The following is a 16873-nucleotide window of genomic DNA, read 5'->3' as shown; positions in this document are numbered from 1 at the left end:
ATATCACTCAACCCAGTCCGATGATTTTTTGAGGTACTTGATTTTGCGTGGAAAGCAAAAAGAAGAAAAAAACTAAAACACCCGAATACAAAGTTCCTCCCCATTGTCAATGGTCGGAACAATAACCTTACAAACAAATCATCGCTTTCTAAAAAGTGGCAATAAAAATATTCTTAAAATAGATTAGCTAAAACAGTAGAAGAGCTGGAGACTTTGAGCGGCGAAGGATTCTACATTTACATCCTCTACTGAGTGTAAGTTAGTGTAAATCCAGACGGCCCGGGAGGTGTGCATTTGGATTGATAGATTGTAGTTTTTTGTTTGTAACGAGTTTTAAAAAAAATAATTTTAAGATGACCGAAATGGAAGTGAGTGAAAATAGCGGCACAAGTGAAGATGTCGCGAAAGTTTCCGACCTAACAGTTGGCAACAACGTCTCGGCTGGTAGCAGTTCAAGAAATAATCGTACCAAAGTGTTGAGTGAGGAACTGAGACGCTCTTTGATGAATTTGGACGAAGAGAGGAGAAAGATTGAATTAGAGATAGCAGAACTGAACGAAATGCTCAACAATGAGATCGGTGAGTGTGAAGGGTAATTATCGCATGCCAATTTCTGAGCAAGAGATGTCGATCATGTCGATCATCTCTGAGCAAGAGATGTCGCATGTCAATTTCTGGGCAAGGGAGTATGTTATCAAAATACCGCCAAAAGTTCAAAGAGGTTAAAGGGCATCTATTTCTTTCTTTGAAATTCGAAAATTGAGATTTTTCAACAAAGTCAGTGGTTTTTATGTTTACTTGCTTTCATTGCTCTTTTCCTATCTTCGATTGGCTATGTACATTACATTCAAAGAGCTTTATGGGCATTTTTTGAACTTTGAATTTCGAAACTTGAAAATTAAATCTTTTCCAACTGTCTGTTTGCTGTGTTGTACATAAGCGTACCTTATTACACTTGCGAAGCTAGTTTATTTGTACGAACCTGAGTCGCAAATATTGGTGCGGCACCCCAATAATGGTGGGGCACCTTTACAGCTTTTTCATAGTATGTGCTATGAAATTCGAATAGTAAGAAGTTAACACAGTTGATGCATTTTTAATTCATCAAATGAACCGAAAAAAGTGATGTGTTTCAAACAACATAACAATAATTAAAACTCAATTTCAGAAATTTTTTGAATGCATAATTTATGCATAATGTGGCTTTAGGTTTTGCGATTTGTTACATGCAAAGTTATTGTGAATGCCTATAGTTGGTTATATTCCAAATTAATACATTCAAAATTGAGTCTATTTATATTTGGTACCATTTTGCTGAATCGCATTGGCAAGTTATTAGCATATGTAGCTGCTTTATTCGAGACTAGTGTTTGTCGGTTGTTAAGCTTGCGTGGCTGAGTGGATAATGTGTGAGACTCAAAATCTCTTGATTGCAGTAGGTCGTAGATTCGAATCCTACACGTTGCCGAGTTTTTGCTTATTCGAGGCATAGTTTTACTTATTTAGTTCACTTGATAGAGCTGCTTTTTGGTCGTGTTCTCGTAAGAGTTTAGGAAGCGCGGCTTCGCCTCCGTGTTGTAACACTACAAAGCTACTTTTTTCCTTCAACAGCAAATTTTAATGCTTTATTTTCAGCGACTTCGCGAACATAATTTGAGCAAGTCTGTTTTTAAATTACCAGTTTTTTTCGTTATTTTACGCTCTCGATAAGCAATGGTGTTGCAATCGGGTAGTAGATTTTTTTTTTCGTAAATAAGTTTGCTCACTTGGTTTATGTGGACTCATTCATCTCCTGGTCCTCTTAGTTGGAGATACTGCAATGAGCATATTTTCAACTTGCTAGCCTTTTAACAACCGTTCTATTCGAAGTTTGATTTTTTTTCTGTTGATTGTAGCTTTACCAACTTGACTTTTTAAAATTTCATTTTTCTTAAAGGATTTTGACTAGTGACTTTACTATGCGTCGCTTGATGAGCGAAAATTGTTCTTGTTCCCTTGTGTGTATTTTGTGGGGAATGTGCAAGTCTTAATGATTTTTTGTCATAAATGGTTTCTGCTCAGCCGTTTTTTGCTTTCTTGCCGCTAAGTAAATCTTCTTTCAATGCTATTTTGACATCTAACTGTTTTGTTAAGATTTTTTCCATGAAATTTATTTCTATTCAATTTGATAGATATAGTTTTTTCGACATTTTTGACCTAGCGGGTTTCTTGTGTTGTATTGCAAGTGATGTGAAGCTCTACTTCGCCTGTCTTAAGTTTGTTTTAAATTTATCAATCCGCGATATCTGTTTTTCGTTTTCTATGATTTTCGCTTAAAATAGAAGCGTTTTCATAGAAGCGTTTTCGCTTAAAATTTATTCTTCTTTGGTGGTTACGTCTAGTGTGATTTCGGCTTAGTTGCTTTTCAATGCGTCGTTTGAAGGCTGAAAGTTGGTTTTTATGCGTGCTTTTGTGTGTGTGTGTGTGTGTGATGTATGTGTGCTCGTTAATATTTCTATGACATTTGTTTGACTCAACAAGGGTCTAGAAAGTATTGCCGGTCTAGATACCGCTTGGTATTTTTTTTTGCGAAACTGATTTTACGCAGGCAATAGTCTGTTTCGAAAGAAATAGAGACAAACGTATGAAAATTTGGTAGAATTAGTTTTTTTTCTACAGTTTCTTGCCAAACATTTTTTTCGGCTTTACATTCTCCTTTTCAGTTGGCTAGCTTGCCTAACTGTGTTTTTAATGCATTGAAAGTGATGCGAAGCTCTGCATCGCCTCTGTGATTTCTTTTCAATGATTGGTGCATGAAGTTCCTGCAGATTGCTTGTCGACCACTGATAGATGCCATTAAATAATTCTAAACGGTATGAAAGGTTATACGGTTTCATCGTATGAATTTTTATACGGTTTCCTGAAGTTGAACCCTAAGATCAAATTGTACGCGCTGATAATTTTTGTTTACCAATAACTTTCGAAATAACGAAACGTTTATAATAGTTTTGCGGGAATTTTTATGAGTAATGAACGTAGTGAAGACATATGTCTTGGTGATTTTTTTTTGTTTTTTTTTATACAGGAAAAAGTTTAAAAATGCTCTAAAAACTACAGATCTGCATTCATACATATTAATGGATTAATGAATGCACTTACGTGTATATGCTTTTTTGAGCTCAATTGAAATTCATGTGCTGAAATTTACGTCAATAGCACTCTCCAAATACGAGTGTGGAATTGGCTCAAAAATTCGAGAACCATTTCTAGTTTCGAAAGTGGAATCTATATCTATCTATATCTGTACTATATTTAAATGCGAGTTTAGCGAAAGAATTTTTTCATGCTTAAGCGATATCATATATTGCAATGCTTCAGAAAACTTTTCAATTAGTTTTCCGCAAGGTCTTTAATTTTTCAGTATTTTTTTTCGAGGCCAAATTAAGTCTTTCTGTCTGTCTATATACCTGCTTTTTAAAATAATTTGATTATGTCTGTCATCTATTATCTATCTATTATATATTTAAATGCGGGCTTCACTATCTCGCCATGTTTAAGCTTTTTCAACGGATTATTTTTGCATGTTTAAGAAAAGAATTTTTTCACGTTTAAGCTATATCGTATATTGCAATGGTTAAGGTTTTATTTTCGATTTTCCAGTTTAAATTCAGTGTTTATTTCATCAAGTTTGAAATTAGCAACTCAATAGTAGGATGTTGTCAAAGTTTTGCCAGGTTTTGCGATTCTGGCCTCTATATATGAACAACCGAATCCTTTTAGTTTACGAGATAGGCAATTTTCGAGATTTTTCAAAAATTTCTAGAAAATTTAATTTTGAAAAATTCTCAATTTTGAAATTTTCAACCTGTAGTTGGGTGCTGTCAGGGTACTCACAGGGTTTGCAAATCTTGACTCTAATTCTCACTTCTCAAATCCTTGTACTTTCGAGATATGACGTTTTTTATGATTTTTTCAGAAAATTTTCAAAAACTTAAGATTTTACAAAATTTCAAAACGTTGAAGATCATAATCCTCTTGTAGGATATTGTGAGGGTATTCTCAGGGGTTGCGAATCTTGCCTCTGATTATGGCTGCTCAAATCCTTGTAGTTTTCGAGATATGACATTTTTTTTGGATTTTTTTCAAAATTTTTCAAAAAACTTAGATATAACAAATTCGCAAAACTTGAAATTACCATCTCTGTAGTGAGGCTCTTTCAGCGTACTCTCAGTTTTTGCGAATTTTGCCGCCAAATAAACTGCTCAAATCCGTGTTTATTTTTTAGATTTCCAGCGGATTAAAAACTTCACCTATTGATCCAATTTTTTCCTAAGTTAGGTTAATGTTATCAAAAAAGCGCCATCATAAATTGTTCTTGAATTTCAAAGATGCCCTTTAAACTTTTTGAAATTCATCTTTTTTTTAATTTCGCAAGTTGAGATTTTTTCAACAAAGGTAGTGTTTTTTTCTGTATACTTGCATTCAAAGTCTTGCTGCTTTTCTATGACTAATAGAGATATTAGAAAAACCAAAAAGTTAATCTACGAAAATTAAGTGTTTGCGTATTTTTGTGCTATTCGAGTTAAGCGTTTGATATTTGAGCATTATTTTTTGAAGGTGCTGGACTGCACGAACCACTGGTAGACTCGGAGGACTACCCTCGCAGTGACATAGACGTGCATCTGGCCAGAATATCCAGACACAGAGTGGCATGTCTGCAGACTGACCACAGCCAGATCATGTCCCAGATACAACACAAACTGCACCAGCTGCACTCCCTCACTCGAGACAGGTTCGTGTTCAGTGAATTCAGCTGTTATCTTTTTAAGTCAAGCTGTTATCTTTTTAAACTTGGGCTCTGTTCCAGTCCCCCCGTTTACAAGGTTAAGTATGAAGACCAAGTATGTTTGTCATAGCCTAACTATTCCGCATGCCGCCAATTTTTAATTTATTCGGAGAATAGTTTTTGAAAATTCGAGTGGGAGGGGGGAGCATTTGCTTCGCTTATCCATTTCAATGCGTTGTCTGAAAAGGCTCTTTTGAATTATGTTAAGACAATCTATCATGGCTGTGTTTATAGATCGGCACTATCACCTGATGAAAGATCACTAAACGAGAACAGTGCCGAGAACGATCCGAAACCATACATACCACCTCCCACTTTGGAACCTTTCCTCAGAGTCGAGCAAGTTATTGACGGATCGCCAGCTTACAAAGGCGGATTGAGAAACCAAGATCTAGTGCTTCGTTTCGGATCAGTGACGAAAGATAACTTCAATGACAACCTAGCAGTGATCGGAAATATGTTGTCGGGGCACCAGGGCTCGGTTATAGGACTTGAAGTGACCCGTGAAGAATGCCAACGGCCTTTGAGGTTGTCACTCACTCCCCATGTATGGTCGGGGAGGGGTTTACTCGGCTGCAAAATGGTACCGTTGCCGAAATAGGAATATAGTAATTGAAGTCTCCCAAGTCCGTGAGATGGAAATGCAAAGTGACTGGTCGTCAGAAAAATTGAAGCAACTGTAGTGTTTAGTAAGATAGACTTGAAATGCAATATAACGATGTGCATACTGTAGATCTAATTTTGAAGAACATAAAAACAAGTTTGGCTTTTTCTTACGAAAACTACTTACGCTGTTGAGTGAGTTTACATGGTTTATTGTATTTCGAACTTAAATAATTTTAATTAAATTTTGGCGTATATTGGTTCCTTGATTGAGTAAAATTTGTTTTAGGATATTTTTTGTGCGAACAGATCTATCAAGATAGTAAACTGTGTTGTTGCAATTATAATCAACTGTAATATTAATTACACAAGCAATGTTTGTGTTACAAGATCGTTTTCTTTCTCCATCTTCAATACCAAGTATGCAAATTTAGTTTGAGTGTTAATTTTTAATGCGATTTAGTTTCTTTAATGCAATTTAAATAGCATGATATTTAAGAGCTTGACATAATTGCTTGATATTAAGAGCATCAATTGCTATCTGTTAATGGCTATTAGAGTTTTTTGGAAGCAGTGAAATCCAAACTGTAGTAGAGAGTTGAAATTATTGGCAAGGCCATTTCATTTCGTTTTGGAACGATTCATTGAAATTATTGTTCCGACTTTCGGTACGAAAGTAACGGAATATTTGTGCTCGGGGTGGGTTTTTTCTTTCTTCAGACAAATTTCGACTTTTTAACTAACCATTTTTGACGGAATTTATATCATTCAAAAGGTATTGTTGTCCTGAGCTCAAATTTGAAAAGATATTTCACCTGTGATCATTTTTCGTAAAGTTATGGGGGTTTAAAGATTGCCATTTTGGCCAATTTGGGACAATTAACGCGCGTTATATTTCGCGCTATTAACGCGTAAGCGGAGATTTAATCCGTCTTATAAATCGTTCCAAATTGGTTAAAAGAAGCTTATTTGCCATAATTGATTGGTTACAAGGAGCTAAATTTATCTTTTTGTACTTTAAATGGCGTGTGGGGGGATGATTTTCATAAAAAATAAATTTTATTACAAATTTTATTAAGTTTTTAATGTTATTACTGCTCCATAAAACCTTAAAAGGCAGTCGGAACATTCAGGGCTTCGCCCTGATACGAGCAGTCTTGTTGGCTTTAATTATTGGATCGAGTCTGGCTTCAAATGGCAAAATTTTCTCTTGTTTAATTCTTTGATGTTTACCGAAGTCCCCTTTGAAGTAAGTGTTCATTTTGGATTAAAACGGCGTGGAGTTAAAGAAATGGTTTTAAAATGTGGCGATGTTAAATTGCTAAGGAAGCAAAAAGTAGGGAGAGAAATTGTATGGTATTAAGTTGTTTAGTGTTAAATTGGGGGTTAAATAACGTGGGGTTAAAGAGTAGGACACCGCCAATAGGTACTGCTGCTTGAGTTTGCGAATTTTAGCTTCGCATCTGTGTGATGCTTCAATTTTTTTAAGCCGTCAATTTTGCTGCTGTTCAGTTTTTGGCTTGTTGGCCTAAATTTTCCAGTTATATGAAACAAGTGGAACAAAAATTCACCGACAGCCAAAATGAAGATGGTTATCTCAAATTTCTCCGTGCTTTTTAGTTTGGAACATCGTTTTGTTTTGTTGCAGATATCAATTTTGTTGGGGCTTAGGGTTGCGACTGGTGCTAAAATAAGTAAGCAATAAGTTGACCCATAATTTCATCTGATAGAAAAGACTTGCTCCGCACAGCATAACTTTTGCTTTAATTTTTCAAGGTTTTATTGATGGCTAGTGTTTGCCTTTTGTCATGGGACCGTGGCGCAGGTTCGAGGTATTGAGGCTTCAAATATTCAGGTCGGCCGTTTGATTTCGGCACAACGCAAAAGTCTATTTATTTTAACGGTGCTATGTTTTTTTTTGCTATTCTCTTGTTTTTCAAAGTTGAATTTTTTGTATAACTTCAAACTCGTCTTTTCTGGCGTAACTGGCCTTGTGGTTTTGTTTCAATTGTCAATGTTGTTAGTAGTGCTAAATTTTGGGCCGGCTTACAATCTAGTAAGCAATAGTTGACTAATAACTGATTTTCATTTGATAAAAAAGTTGCGAGCATTAAGGTAGCTGATGCTTTTAACACTTCCGTCAAATCAGAACGAGGTAACCCACTGTTTGTACCAGGTACTCAAATTGTCTGCTCTGAAAGCACATATCTGCTGTTCCCAGATCTTCCGTTATCATTCAAAAAAATGACAGAATCATAGAATCATTCCGATGGGTTCATTTATTAGAAACTCAAACTCAACGTCTTCTTTTGCTTACCTTGCGTATTGTTTTAAACATTTTGTTTTAAAAACCTAATTGCGTTAGGATTGCACGATTTTTGATCGGTTCGAAATCTAGTAAGCAATAAATTGACCCACAACAGCGCATTAAGGTAGCTTTAAATGTTATCAAAACATTTTTTGGCTTTCTTTTTTCGTTCTTAAATTTCGTTGAATTTTAATAGCTCAAATTTTTTTGTGAGTGTTGTTTGAAGACTGGCGATGGCCTTTGTCTTTTTATAATCTGATTTTATTTTGTAACAGAAAAAAGTGAACGGTTCCAAAAGTTGAATTTGCTAGTGGTAAAAGTTATAGTTAGAAATTAACTGCAAGTTTATTTAACTTTTAACTACAAAAAATGACTACTTGTTTGTGCAAAGGATCTTTTGCAGCTAGCTTGAAGTCTCGTAGATCATCATCAAGTGTGGTTTTGTAGCCAATCCCTTTTGAATTCCAAAATAACACAAAAAGTTCTATAAATAAAAAGGCGGTCTAATCGTTTCAGTTTTCACATTGTTTTACGAAGTTTGCACAGAGAAACAAGGATAGCCGGTTACTGTGCAAGTAGCACCGAATGTTCCGACCAGTCTTGAAAAATACAAAAAGCTTTTTTTTTACAAATTGTTATCGTTTTTTTTCTGCATGTGATAAAATAATCTGAAAGAAAAAATATAATTTAGGCGTATTTGAGAGTCATAGTAAAAAAGGGCAATTGGAAAACAGTTTTTGAGGAAAAATGACTCGAAAAACCAAAAAAAAAAAAGTTTTTTTTTTGGAATTTTCAAGATTGTGATTCCCAAAATTGCGCTAAAAAACTCTAGTAACTACCTTTACTTGAACAAAACTAAGTATTAACGGTTGAAATTAAGCTTAAATGAGCCATTGTAAGCATATATGATCACCGTATTAGATCGAAATGACACCAAAAATCAAAATTTCAAACCGGTTTTTCTCGACACTGAAAAAATTTCATTTTGTTTTTGATTTTTTCAATGTTCGAATCACGACTGAAAGGGCTTTAATATGATATATCACTCAACCCAGTCCGATCATTATTTGTGGTATCTGATTTTGCGTGGAAAATTAAAAAGCAAAAAAAAACAAACACCGGAATACAAAGTTCCTCCCCAGTTTCAATTGTCGGAACAATAAAAAGTAATTTTTAAGTTTTGACTTAAAGTGTAGTCTAAATTTAAATAGTAAATCTGAATTGCACTTGATATTTTTGTAAAGCTAAATTTTTCTGCGATATCAGACCCTACCTTTCAGAACCGCTGAGTTAACACTAAAATAACAAAAACTAGCGTGTAACGCACCTCCGGTGCTTCGAATTTTTAACAACTCATAAAAAAACCGTAAATATTGGAAATAAAATATGCATTCTTTGATTGTACTCTGACAGCATCAAACTTTAGGCTTCGTTATTTTTATTTAGGTTTTTTATTTACGTTTTTTCTTATTCAAATTTTGACGAACCTTAAAATATAAACCTTTGAATCTCGGATAAAATAAATCTCGGAAATTGAATGCAAGTGAGCAGTCGCTTTTAGACGCCAGATTTGCAATGCCTGAGAGTACTCGCACAGTACCCAACTGCAGGTTTAAACTTCAAATTTTCATAAGTTTTTAACTTAGGTTTTCAAAAAAAAAGTTTTTAAAAAAACAATTCAAAACGCCAGATGTTTAAAAGTACAAAGATTTGACTATTTATAATTAGAGGCACAATTTGCAATCCCTGAAAGTATTCTGACACCCCCAACTACAGGGTTGGGAATTTCCAACTTTGAAAAACTTCAAACTTAAATTTTCTAAACATTTTTTTAAAAAAAACTATAAAAGACGTCATATGTCCAAAATTGCCACGATTTGGGCAGTCACAATTGGAGGCAAGATTTGCAACCCCTGAGAGTACTCTGAGATCTCCCAACTACAGAGTTAGGAATTTCAAGTTTAAAAAAAATTATAAAATTTTAGTTATCTAAAACATTTTTGAAGAGTCACAAAAAGCGTCATATCTTGAAAACTGCAAGTATTTGAGCAGTCATATTTATAGGGGCAGGACTCACAGTCTCTGAAAATACTCTGACAACCTCCAGTTACAGGGTTGGGAACTTTGATTTTGAAAAAAATATAATTAAGTTGTCTGAATTTTTTTTGAAAAAATCACAAAAAAACGTCAGATCTCGAAAACTGCAGAGATTTGAGAAGTCATAATTGGAGGGAAATATCGCAACTCTTGGAGGTACCCTGACAGAGCCTCACTATGGAGAAAGAAACATCAAATTCTGTGAATTTTTTCAATGTCTAAGTTCTTTGAGCAATTTTAAAAAAAGACATAACAAACGTAACATCTTGGAAACTAAGAGCAATAGAGTAATCGCATTTGGATGCAAGATTTGCAATTTGGATTTCCTGAGAATATTCTCACAGTAAGCAACTACAAGGATTTTTGATTTTTTTGAAATCTAAGTATTCTGAAAAAAGATTTGAAATAAACTTGTTGAAGTAAACTACAAGGATTTGAGCTGTAATAATTGAAGGCAAGATTAATAATCCTTGAGAGACTCTGACAGCAACCAACTACAGGGTTGGAAATTTCCAGTTTTTGTAAATTGTTTTTCTAATTTGAGTTTTCTGAAAACTTTTGAAAAATTCACAAAAATCGTCGTATCTCGTACTCTAACAGGATTTGGGCATTCATAATTGCGGCCAAATTCGCAAACCCTGGCGTTTCACTGTTGGGCTGCTTATTTTAAACTAGGTGAAATAAACTCTGAACACGAACTGGAAAATCAAAAAATATTTCTTAACCAATACAACATACGATTTGGTCATTCTGGGGAATCCTTATAGCATCCCATCATTGGGTTAATTGATGAAATAATCCTTGACATCAAACTGGAAAATCGAAAAAAAAATCTTAATCATTGCAATATATGATATAACTTAAACGTGAAAAAATTCTTTCGTTAAACATGCAAATATAAAACAATGAAAAAGCTTAAACATGGCGAGATAGTGACGCCCGCATTTAAATAAATAATAAATTCTTCTGAAAAAGTCAAACTCATTTGCAAGTAAAGCTCAAATATTGTGAATTTATTTCTCAACTTTTTGCTGATTTAACAATAGAGTTCACCCGTTTAAAACACTAGCTCAGGTTTTTTGAATCGTAGTTGATGAATATGAATAAAATCGAAATAAATTTACTTTGTAAGTTGTTTTAGCCGCTATAGGCACAGGAAATAGAGAAGTTTTTCATTACTGCTCGTCCCAGTTGTTTCCAAAAGAATTCTCAGCTTATGCGAAGGCTGCTTTTTTTGAATGCATTATACCTTAAAATTATTTTGAAGCATGCATGAAATGTAGATGCGAGGCCGTCAGTCTGCTAATATACAGGTCGGCGGCTGGATACCGGCGCAGAGCAAAAGTTTTCTTTTTCAATGCTTTGTTGGTGGCTGGTGTTTGCTTATTGACAAGCTAACATGGCGCAGATTCGAGGATGCGAGACTCTGAATCTACAGGTCGGCCGTTTGATTTCGCTTATAGCAAAAGCTATATTATATAGCTTTACCTTTTAGTTTAATGTTTCTTATTTTAAGCGCTATTTTTTGTTAGTCTCCCAAGTGCAGCTTGAGTTTTGTGTATAAATTCAACTTTGACGTCTTCGGCTTAAAATTGCATTCCAAGAAACTTTTCTTATTCGTTTTTGGTGTTTTTTTTTCATATTCATTTTATAATGTTTGGAAATTTGTACAAGACAAGACACTTGCTCTCGCAGGTAGCAAGTGTCTTGTCTTGTAATCGGAAACTTGAATTTTTTCCTTTAAACCACTTTTCTTACAAAAAAAAATGTTGAAGTTCCTTTTTTAGTGAACCTCTGCAACTTCGAGACCTTTTTTCGGTGAAAATGAAATTGACTTTTTTCGTGAAAAATCGAATTGCCAGACTTTCGTTTGTCTGCTTATGTTTTGTCGGCTTAGTTGCCACATCCTGTTTTTTTTTCTTTTGCCGTCAGCAACTTTATCGTAGATGGAAGTGTTCTTAGTTTCCGCCTTTAATTTGTAAAGTTAATATCCCATCGTTGAATATTTTCCTTTGTTTTCATTTTCCTTACCTTAATTCAAGTCTCTTCCAAGGGAGAAATTGAGTCAGTTATTTCTATTGAAAACTTCAGGTCGTTTTTGTGAAACATCATTTCTCTTTTTAGGACATTATTTTCCAATAGCTTTTTTTGTTTGCGGCTCAATTGGCCTCTAGTCATTTGTTTTTGGCTTACGCGCCAACCGGTGAACATGTTTTTGACTGTTTTTCTAAAATCATTTAACTTTCCCTTTTTTCGGTTTTGTTACGATTTAATTTTTGGTTGCATTTTTTTCCATTTTTGTCTGAATTTCTATTCACTAGCTTGCAACGCTGCGCTTGCGTTGTATCCCAAGTAATGCTAAGCGCCTTTTTGACTATGTGTTCATTTTGTCTGTACATTTTTTTGTTCCGAGGAAAGCAATACATTGCGCCTTATTGTGATGTTTTTGAATATTTTTATCGCAATAGTTTGATCAACTATCTATGTTCCATGGCTAGTAAGCAGTTTTATGTGCATGCAAGCTAGCGTAAAAATTGTTCCGATTTTCCTCTTCTTACACGCACGTTTCATTTGCCTAATTCGAGTCAACTCAAGTCATACTTAATGAATCACAAGGGTTATAGATTGGCTCTAATGTAGTTTTTTTAATGATTTCACAAAAAATTTTCAAAACTAATTTTTTTTTTTTGAACAGAAATGTTTACGCTGTTTTTCTGGCTGGTAGTTTTGTATCAAAAATATTGCGAAGCTCCACTTTGCCTCTGTGTTTTAAAATTTCCACAAAATGTACGCCCCACAAGCAAATACTTGATTTTATTCAATCAAAAACCCTGACGTTGATGACGTTTTTTGACTTGAAACTAAGTGTTTTTCATTGCGAAACATTCAAATTAATATCGAATATACAGAACTTTTTATTAGCCATAGAACAATTGATTTCAAATTGACAACAAGACTGCTCGTATCAGGGCAAAGCCCTGGATGTTCCGACTGCCTTTTCAGGTTTATCGAGCAGCAGTAACATAAAAAAAATTAAATGTAATTTAAAAAAAAAAAGAAAAAAAAATCAAAAAATTTGAAATTTTTTATGAAATCATCACCCCACACGCCAAATAAAGTTCAAAAGAATAGATTTCGCTCATTGTAACAAAACAATTATGGCAAATAAGCTTCTCTCAACCAATTTGGAACGATTTCAAAGACGGATTAGGTCTCCGCTTACGCGTTAATAACGCAAAATATATCGCGCGTTAATAGTCCCAAATTCGCAATCTTTAAACCCCCATAATTTTACGCCCAAATGATCACAGGTGAAATATCTTTTCAAATTAAAGCTCAAGACAACAATACCATTTGAATGATATAAAAAATTCCGTCAAAAATGGCTAGTTAAAAAGTCGAAATTTGTCTGAAGAAAAAAAAACCCACCCCGAGCACAAATATTCCGTCACTTTCGTATCGAAAGTCGGAACAATAATTTTGAGCTTTTTTTGTGTCTTTTGAGGTTTTAGTAGAAGACAATGCCTTACAAAGACACAAAAATTGTGCATCAGTAATTAGTAAGTGATTTTTTCAAATTTTCTGCTCAAGTTTTGTTAAAATTAGTATTTTGACCACCGAACCTTAAATGAAACCTAACATTTTGTGCGTCTTGAATCTGGTATCATTAATAGTAAGACATCCGTCATATGGAAGCTTTACTTTGATATGAGTCGATTGAGTCGATTCTTGTGATATGAGTCGATTTTTTCCTATCTTTTTGGTTTCAAAAAAGCCAATTGGGGATACTAAAAGCGCACCATTACCAGCGTAGGAGTTTATTTGATATTTTCTAGAAATAAATCTAACTAGTATTGGGACAAGCTATTTGGTCTTATGAAATGTTACTCTGCGGCGAGAACGTATTTTTGTGTGATTTCCATAGGGTGTGTGAGGTGATTTGAAAACTTTCAATTGTTGACGTTTTTTTAGTCTGACAGTTCATCATCCTTTTTATTTTTGCGCGCTTGCGAATTGCAGCTACGATTCAGTGATTACCTGCTGTTAATTACTATTTTTTCAGTCTTAATTTTGGTCATTTCCTTCTCACTCCCTAAAAAGTAAACCTATCTGTAGAAATCTGCTTAGATAATTTTGCTATCTTTTGTCTGTTACTTTATGCTGGTTTTACGAGTGAAAGTGATATGAGCAAAAACACTGTAAATGGCTGCCAGTTATAGCAAAATGCAATATATTTCCTACTGTTTTCTATTCGAGGTGAAAAGTAATTGCAGGTGTGTCCTGAGTGCTTGTGCCAAATCGCAGCATTTTAAAATTTCTTTTTAATTCGTTGCGAAACAATTTGTTAGATCACTCGAACTGAATTAGAAGAGCAGGGCCAGCAATCACACAATAGTGTTTGGAACGAAGACGAATGCAATTCACGGAAGTACTATGCAAATTACAAACCCTGTCATAGATTTGGGATTTTTATAAATGCGCCCAATTGGTGTTTGGGATCTCATTAAATCCGTTGTTTGTAAGCAATCACTTTTGAGCTGCACATTTTGAGCGGAAAATTTTTTTATTATCTTGTCATGATTTCTCTGGCCAAGAGTTAGAATTTATCTTGCTATGTTTTTCTCATCTTAACTTCAATTTCTGACTAAAATAAAATTTTTATCAAGTATTTTATATCGAATAAGAAAACTAGAACAAACAAACTAAAAATCAAAGCTATTTATCGCCAAACTCTGGAAAATGAAGAAAACAACAAGCTAGTAAGAACAAAAATTCAAACATTTCAGTCTGGTTTGATATTCAGTTTTGTGTAGAGTCTAATAGTATCTCTGGCTGGCATTTTTTCTGAAGTGTTTCACCATTCGTGCAAGTTCAGTCATGCCCTCAAGAATCCCGTCTCCCGATGGGGCACAGCATCCTTGTACATGCCATGCTCTATCCTTCAAAGAATGCATCTTCATTCGTTCTGTCACTTCTGAAACGCTTCGACTGTGGGGCAGATCTTGCTTGTTAGCCATCAGAAGCACTGGAACACCTCGCATCCTATCGTCGGCGAGAATCGAACTCAGTTCCTCAAGAGCTTCGCCGAATCTGTCGGGGTCATTGCTGTCTACAATATAAATGAGTCCATCAGAGTTCTGGAAGTAGTGTTGCCAGAGAGGACGCAGTCTTTGTTGACCTCCGACGTCCCAGACAGTGAAGGTCAGACCGTTTCCGAGTTCAACCGTTTCCACGTTGAATCCGATAGTGGGAATTGTAGTGACTTGCTCGTTCAATTTGATTTTGTAGAGGACTGTCGTTTTTCCTGCGGCATCCAAGCCGAGCATCAGAACCCGAGATGGCTCACTGCCCCACGAATTGTAAAGCTCAAGTAGTTTCGAAGCAAAAATACCCATTTGTGTTTACTTTTTGGGGTGTTGTATATCACAAAATGTTTTATCAATTGTTTGTTGCAGTTTGAAACTGGATATATTTTTAAGGTTTGATTGTGGTAGCTCAAGGGTTTACTTCTAGGACAATTTACTTGTAAAATTAGGAGGCTGTTTTGTTGATTTGAGAGAAATATTTGATTATGAATTCGATGGTTCATTTCGTACCTTTTATACCGTTGATTGAGCTGCGCAAATAATTCCAGCGTGGAACGTTTGAGCTGTTCAATTTTGTGCTGGTATATTATTGAGAATGAACGCAGTATCAAAAAGTCTAAATTTAGTAAAGCATAAAAATTTGCAATTTCAAATGTAACACGTGTGTCTGCTTCTATTCATGTAAAAAACATGCCTGCAATCATTAGTTGTAAGATATTTATTAAGCCGTCAAAAAATAATAAAAGGAAGAATTTTACAAAATAAAAGATTGGATCAAAGTTATCTAAAAAAAAACAAACTCCTTCATTACAATTTTTTTGCCAAGAAACCAGAACTTGGACCAAAGACAACTTCAATTTACCCCTGCAATTTCATTACGAGGCCAAACTGTGCATTTTGTGCATTGTAAACGGATTCCGCAACAGGCCAAAATCAGATTTATCGCGGAATCCGCAACATGTCTTCTTTTCTTTGATCTTCTTTGCTGTTTTAGATTCCACAAACAAAACCTAAAATATTGTACGGCTCAAAATCGCTCCAAAAATAGACAAATTTGCGGAATCCGCAACTGTATTTGTAGAATCCAGAACAGTTTGTGGGATCCACAAACAAATAATAAGACATGTGTATAGTTACATTGAGCTGTTGCGGAAACTGCAAGCTGGATCCCCAAATTGTAAGTGGAATCCGAAAATTGTAAATGGAATCCGCAAATTGTAAGTTGAATCAGCATTTTGTTTGCGGATTCCACTTATATTTGCGGACTCCACTTACATTCTGCGCATTCCACTTACATTTTGTGTATTTCACTTACAGTTTCGGAATCCAGAACAACTAGCTATATTTGCTTGTTGCGGAATCCACAACAAAACAAAGGTGCCGACAAAATTTACGTTACAGTTATTTGTACGCGGAATCCACGAAACTTTTGTATGTGGAATCCACTTACTTTTTGAAACATGCACAATCCAGGAACATACAGACACAAAAATGTGCTCCTATTCAGTGCACAGTTTGGCCTCGTAATGTTTGAGTTTTTCTACCTACTAATTTTTGTGCAAATTTTTGGGTTGTTGAAGCCGAAAAAACTCATACCAGCTCAAACTTAACGATAATCGAACTCGATAGGAGGATGTTGATTTGGTCTATGCTGCAATAATGATAGCATTGTGAAATTTATTGTCAGTTGTGCTGATGTTAATGCTGCCTGTTTTAGGAAGCGTAAATTTTGCTATTTGTTGGATACTTTGAAAGCTATAATAGAAATTTGCGCTGAGGACATTTCTCTACAAAACGAACGAGCCGCATTTTTGTTCCGACTTTCGATACGAAAGTAACGGAAAATTTGAGCTCGGGTGGGTTTTTTTTCTTCAGACAAATTTTTACCTAGCCATTTTTGATAAATTTTTTAATATCATTCAAAAGGTATTGTTGTCCTGAGCTCAAATTTGA

The 16873-nt window shown here is 34.8% G+C and overlaps 2 protein-coding genes across 2 annotated transcripts; one reads left to right on the top strand and one right to left on the bottom strand.

Moving 5' to 3' along the window:
• Positions 1-332: 332 nt before the first annotated feature.
• Positions 333-5724, top strand: LOC134843856 (26S proteasome non-ATPase regulatory subunit 9-like). Its single transcript, XM_063860166.1, has 3 exons — positions 333-579; positions 4597-4771; positions 5060-5724. Exons 1-3 carry the CDS (start codon positions 354-356, stop codon positions 5424-5426), a joined length of 768 nt encoding a protein of 255 aa, XP_063716236.1. The 5' UTR covers positions 333-353; the 3' UTR covers positions 5427-5724.
• An 8785-nt stretch (positions 5725-14509) lies between these two features.
• Positions 14510-15503, bottom strand: LOC134844162 (ADP-ribosylation factor 1-like 2). The gene has a single exon (XM_063860708.1). It carries the CDS (start codon positions 15227-15229, stop codon positions 14651-14653), a length of 579 nt encoding a protein of 192 aa, XP_063716778.1. The 5' UTR covers positions 15230-15503; the 3' UTR covers positions 14510-14650.
• Positions 15504-16873: the final 1370 nt, after the last annotated feature.

This window comes from Symsagittifera roscoffensis, chromosome 4 (assembly GCF_963678635.1).
Source record: "Symsagittifera roscoffensis chromosome 4, txSymRosc1.1, whole genome shotgun sequence".
NCBI classification, from domain to species: Eukaryota; Metazoa; Xenacoelomorpha; order Acoela; family Convolutidae; genus Symsagittifera; species Symsagittifera roscoffensis.
Note: the sequence above shows the minus strand (reverse complement) of the source record. Positions and strands in the feature narration are given on the sequence as shown.

What these genes read in the sequence shown, in the direction of transcription:
- LOC134843856 (XM_063860166.1), top strand. Translation starts at nt 354, where the DNA reads ATGACCGAAATGGAAGTGAGTGAAAATAGCGGCACAAGTGAAGATGTC. An exon ending in AATGCTCAACAATGAGATCG is followed by an intron (nt 580 to 4,596) that starts GTGAGTGTGAAG and finishes TATTTTTTGAAG; the next exon opens with GTGCTGGACTGCACGAACCA. An exon ending in CACTCCCTCACTCGAGACAG is followed by an intron (nt 4,772 to 5,059) that starts GTTCGTGTTCAG and finishes CTGTGTTTATAG; the next exon opens with ATCGGCACTATCACCTGATG.
- LOC134844162 (XM_063860708.1), bottom strand. Translation starts at nt 15,229, where the DNA reads ATGGGTATTTTTGCTTCGAAACTACTTGAGCTTTACAATTCGTGGGGC.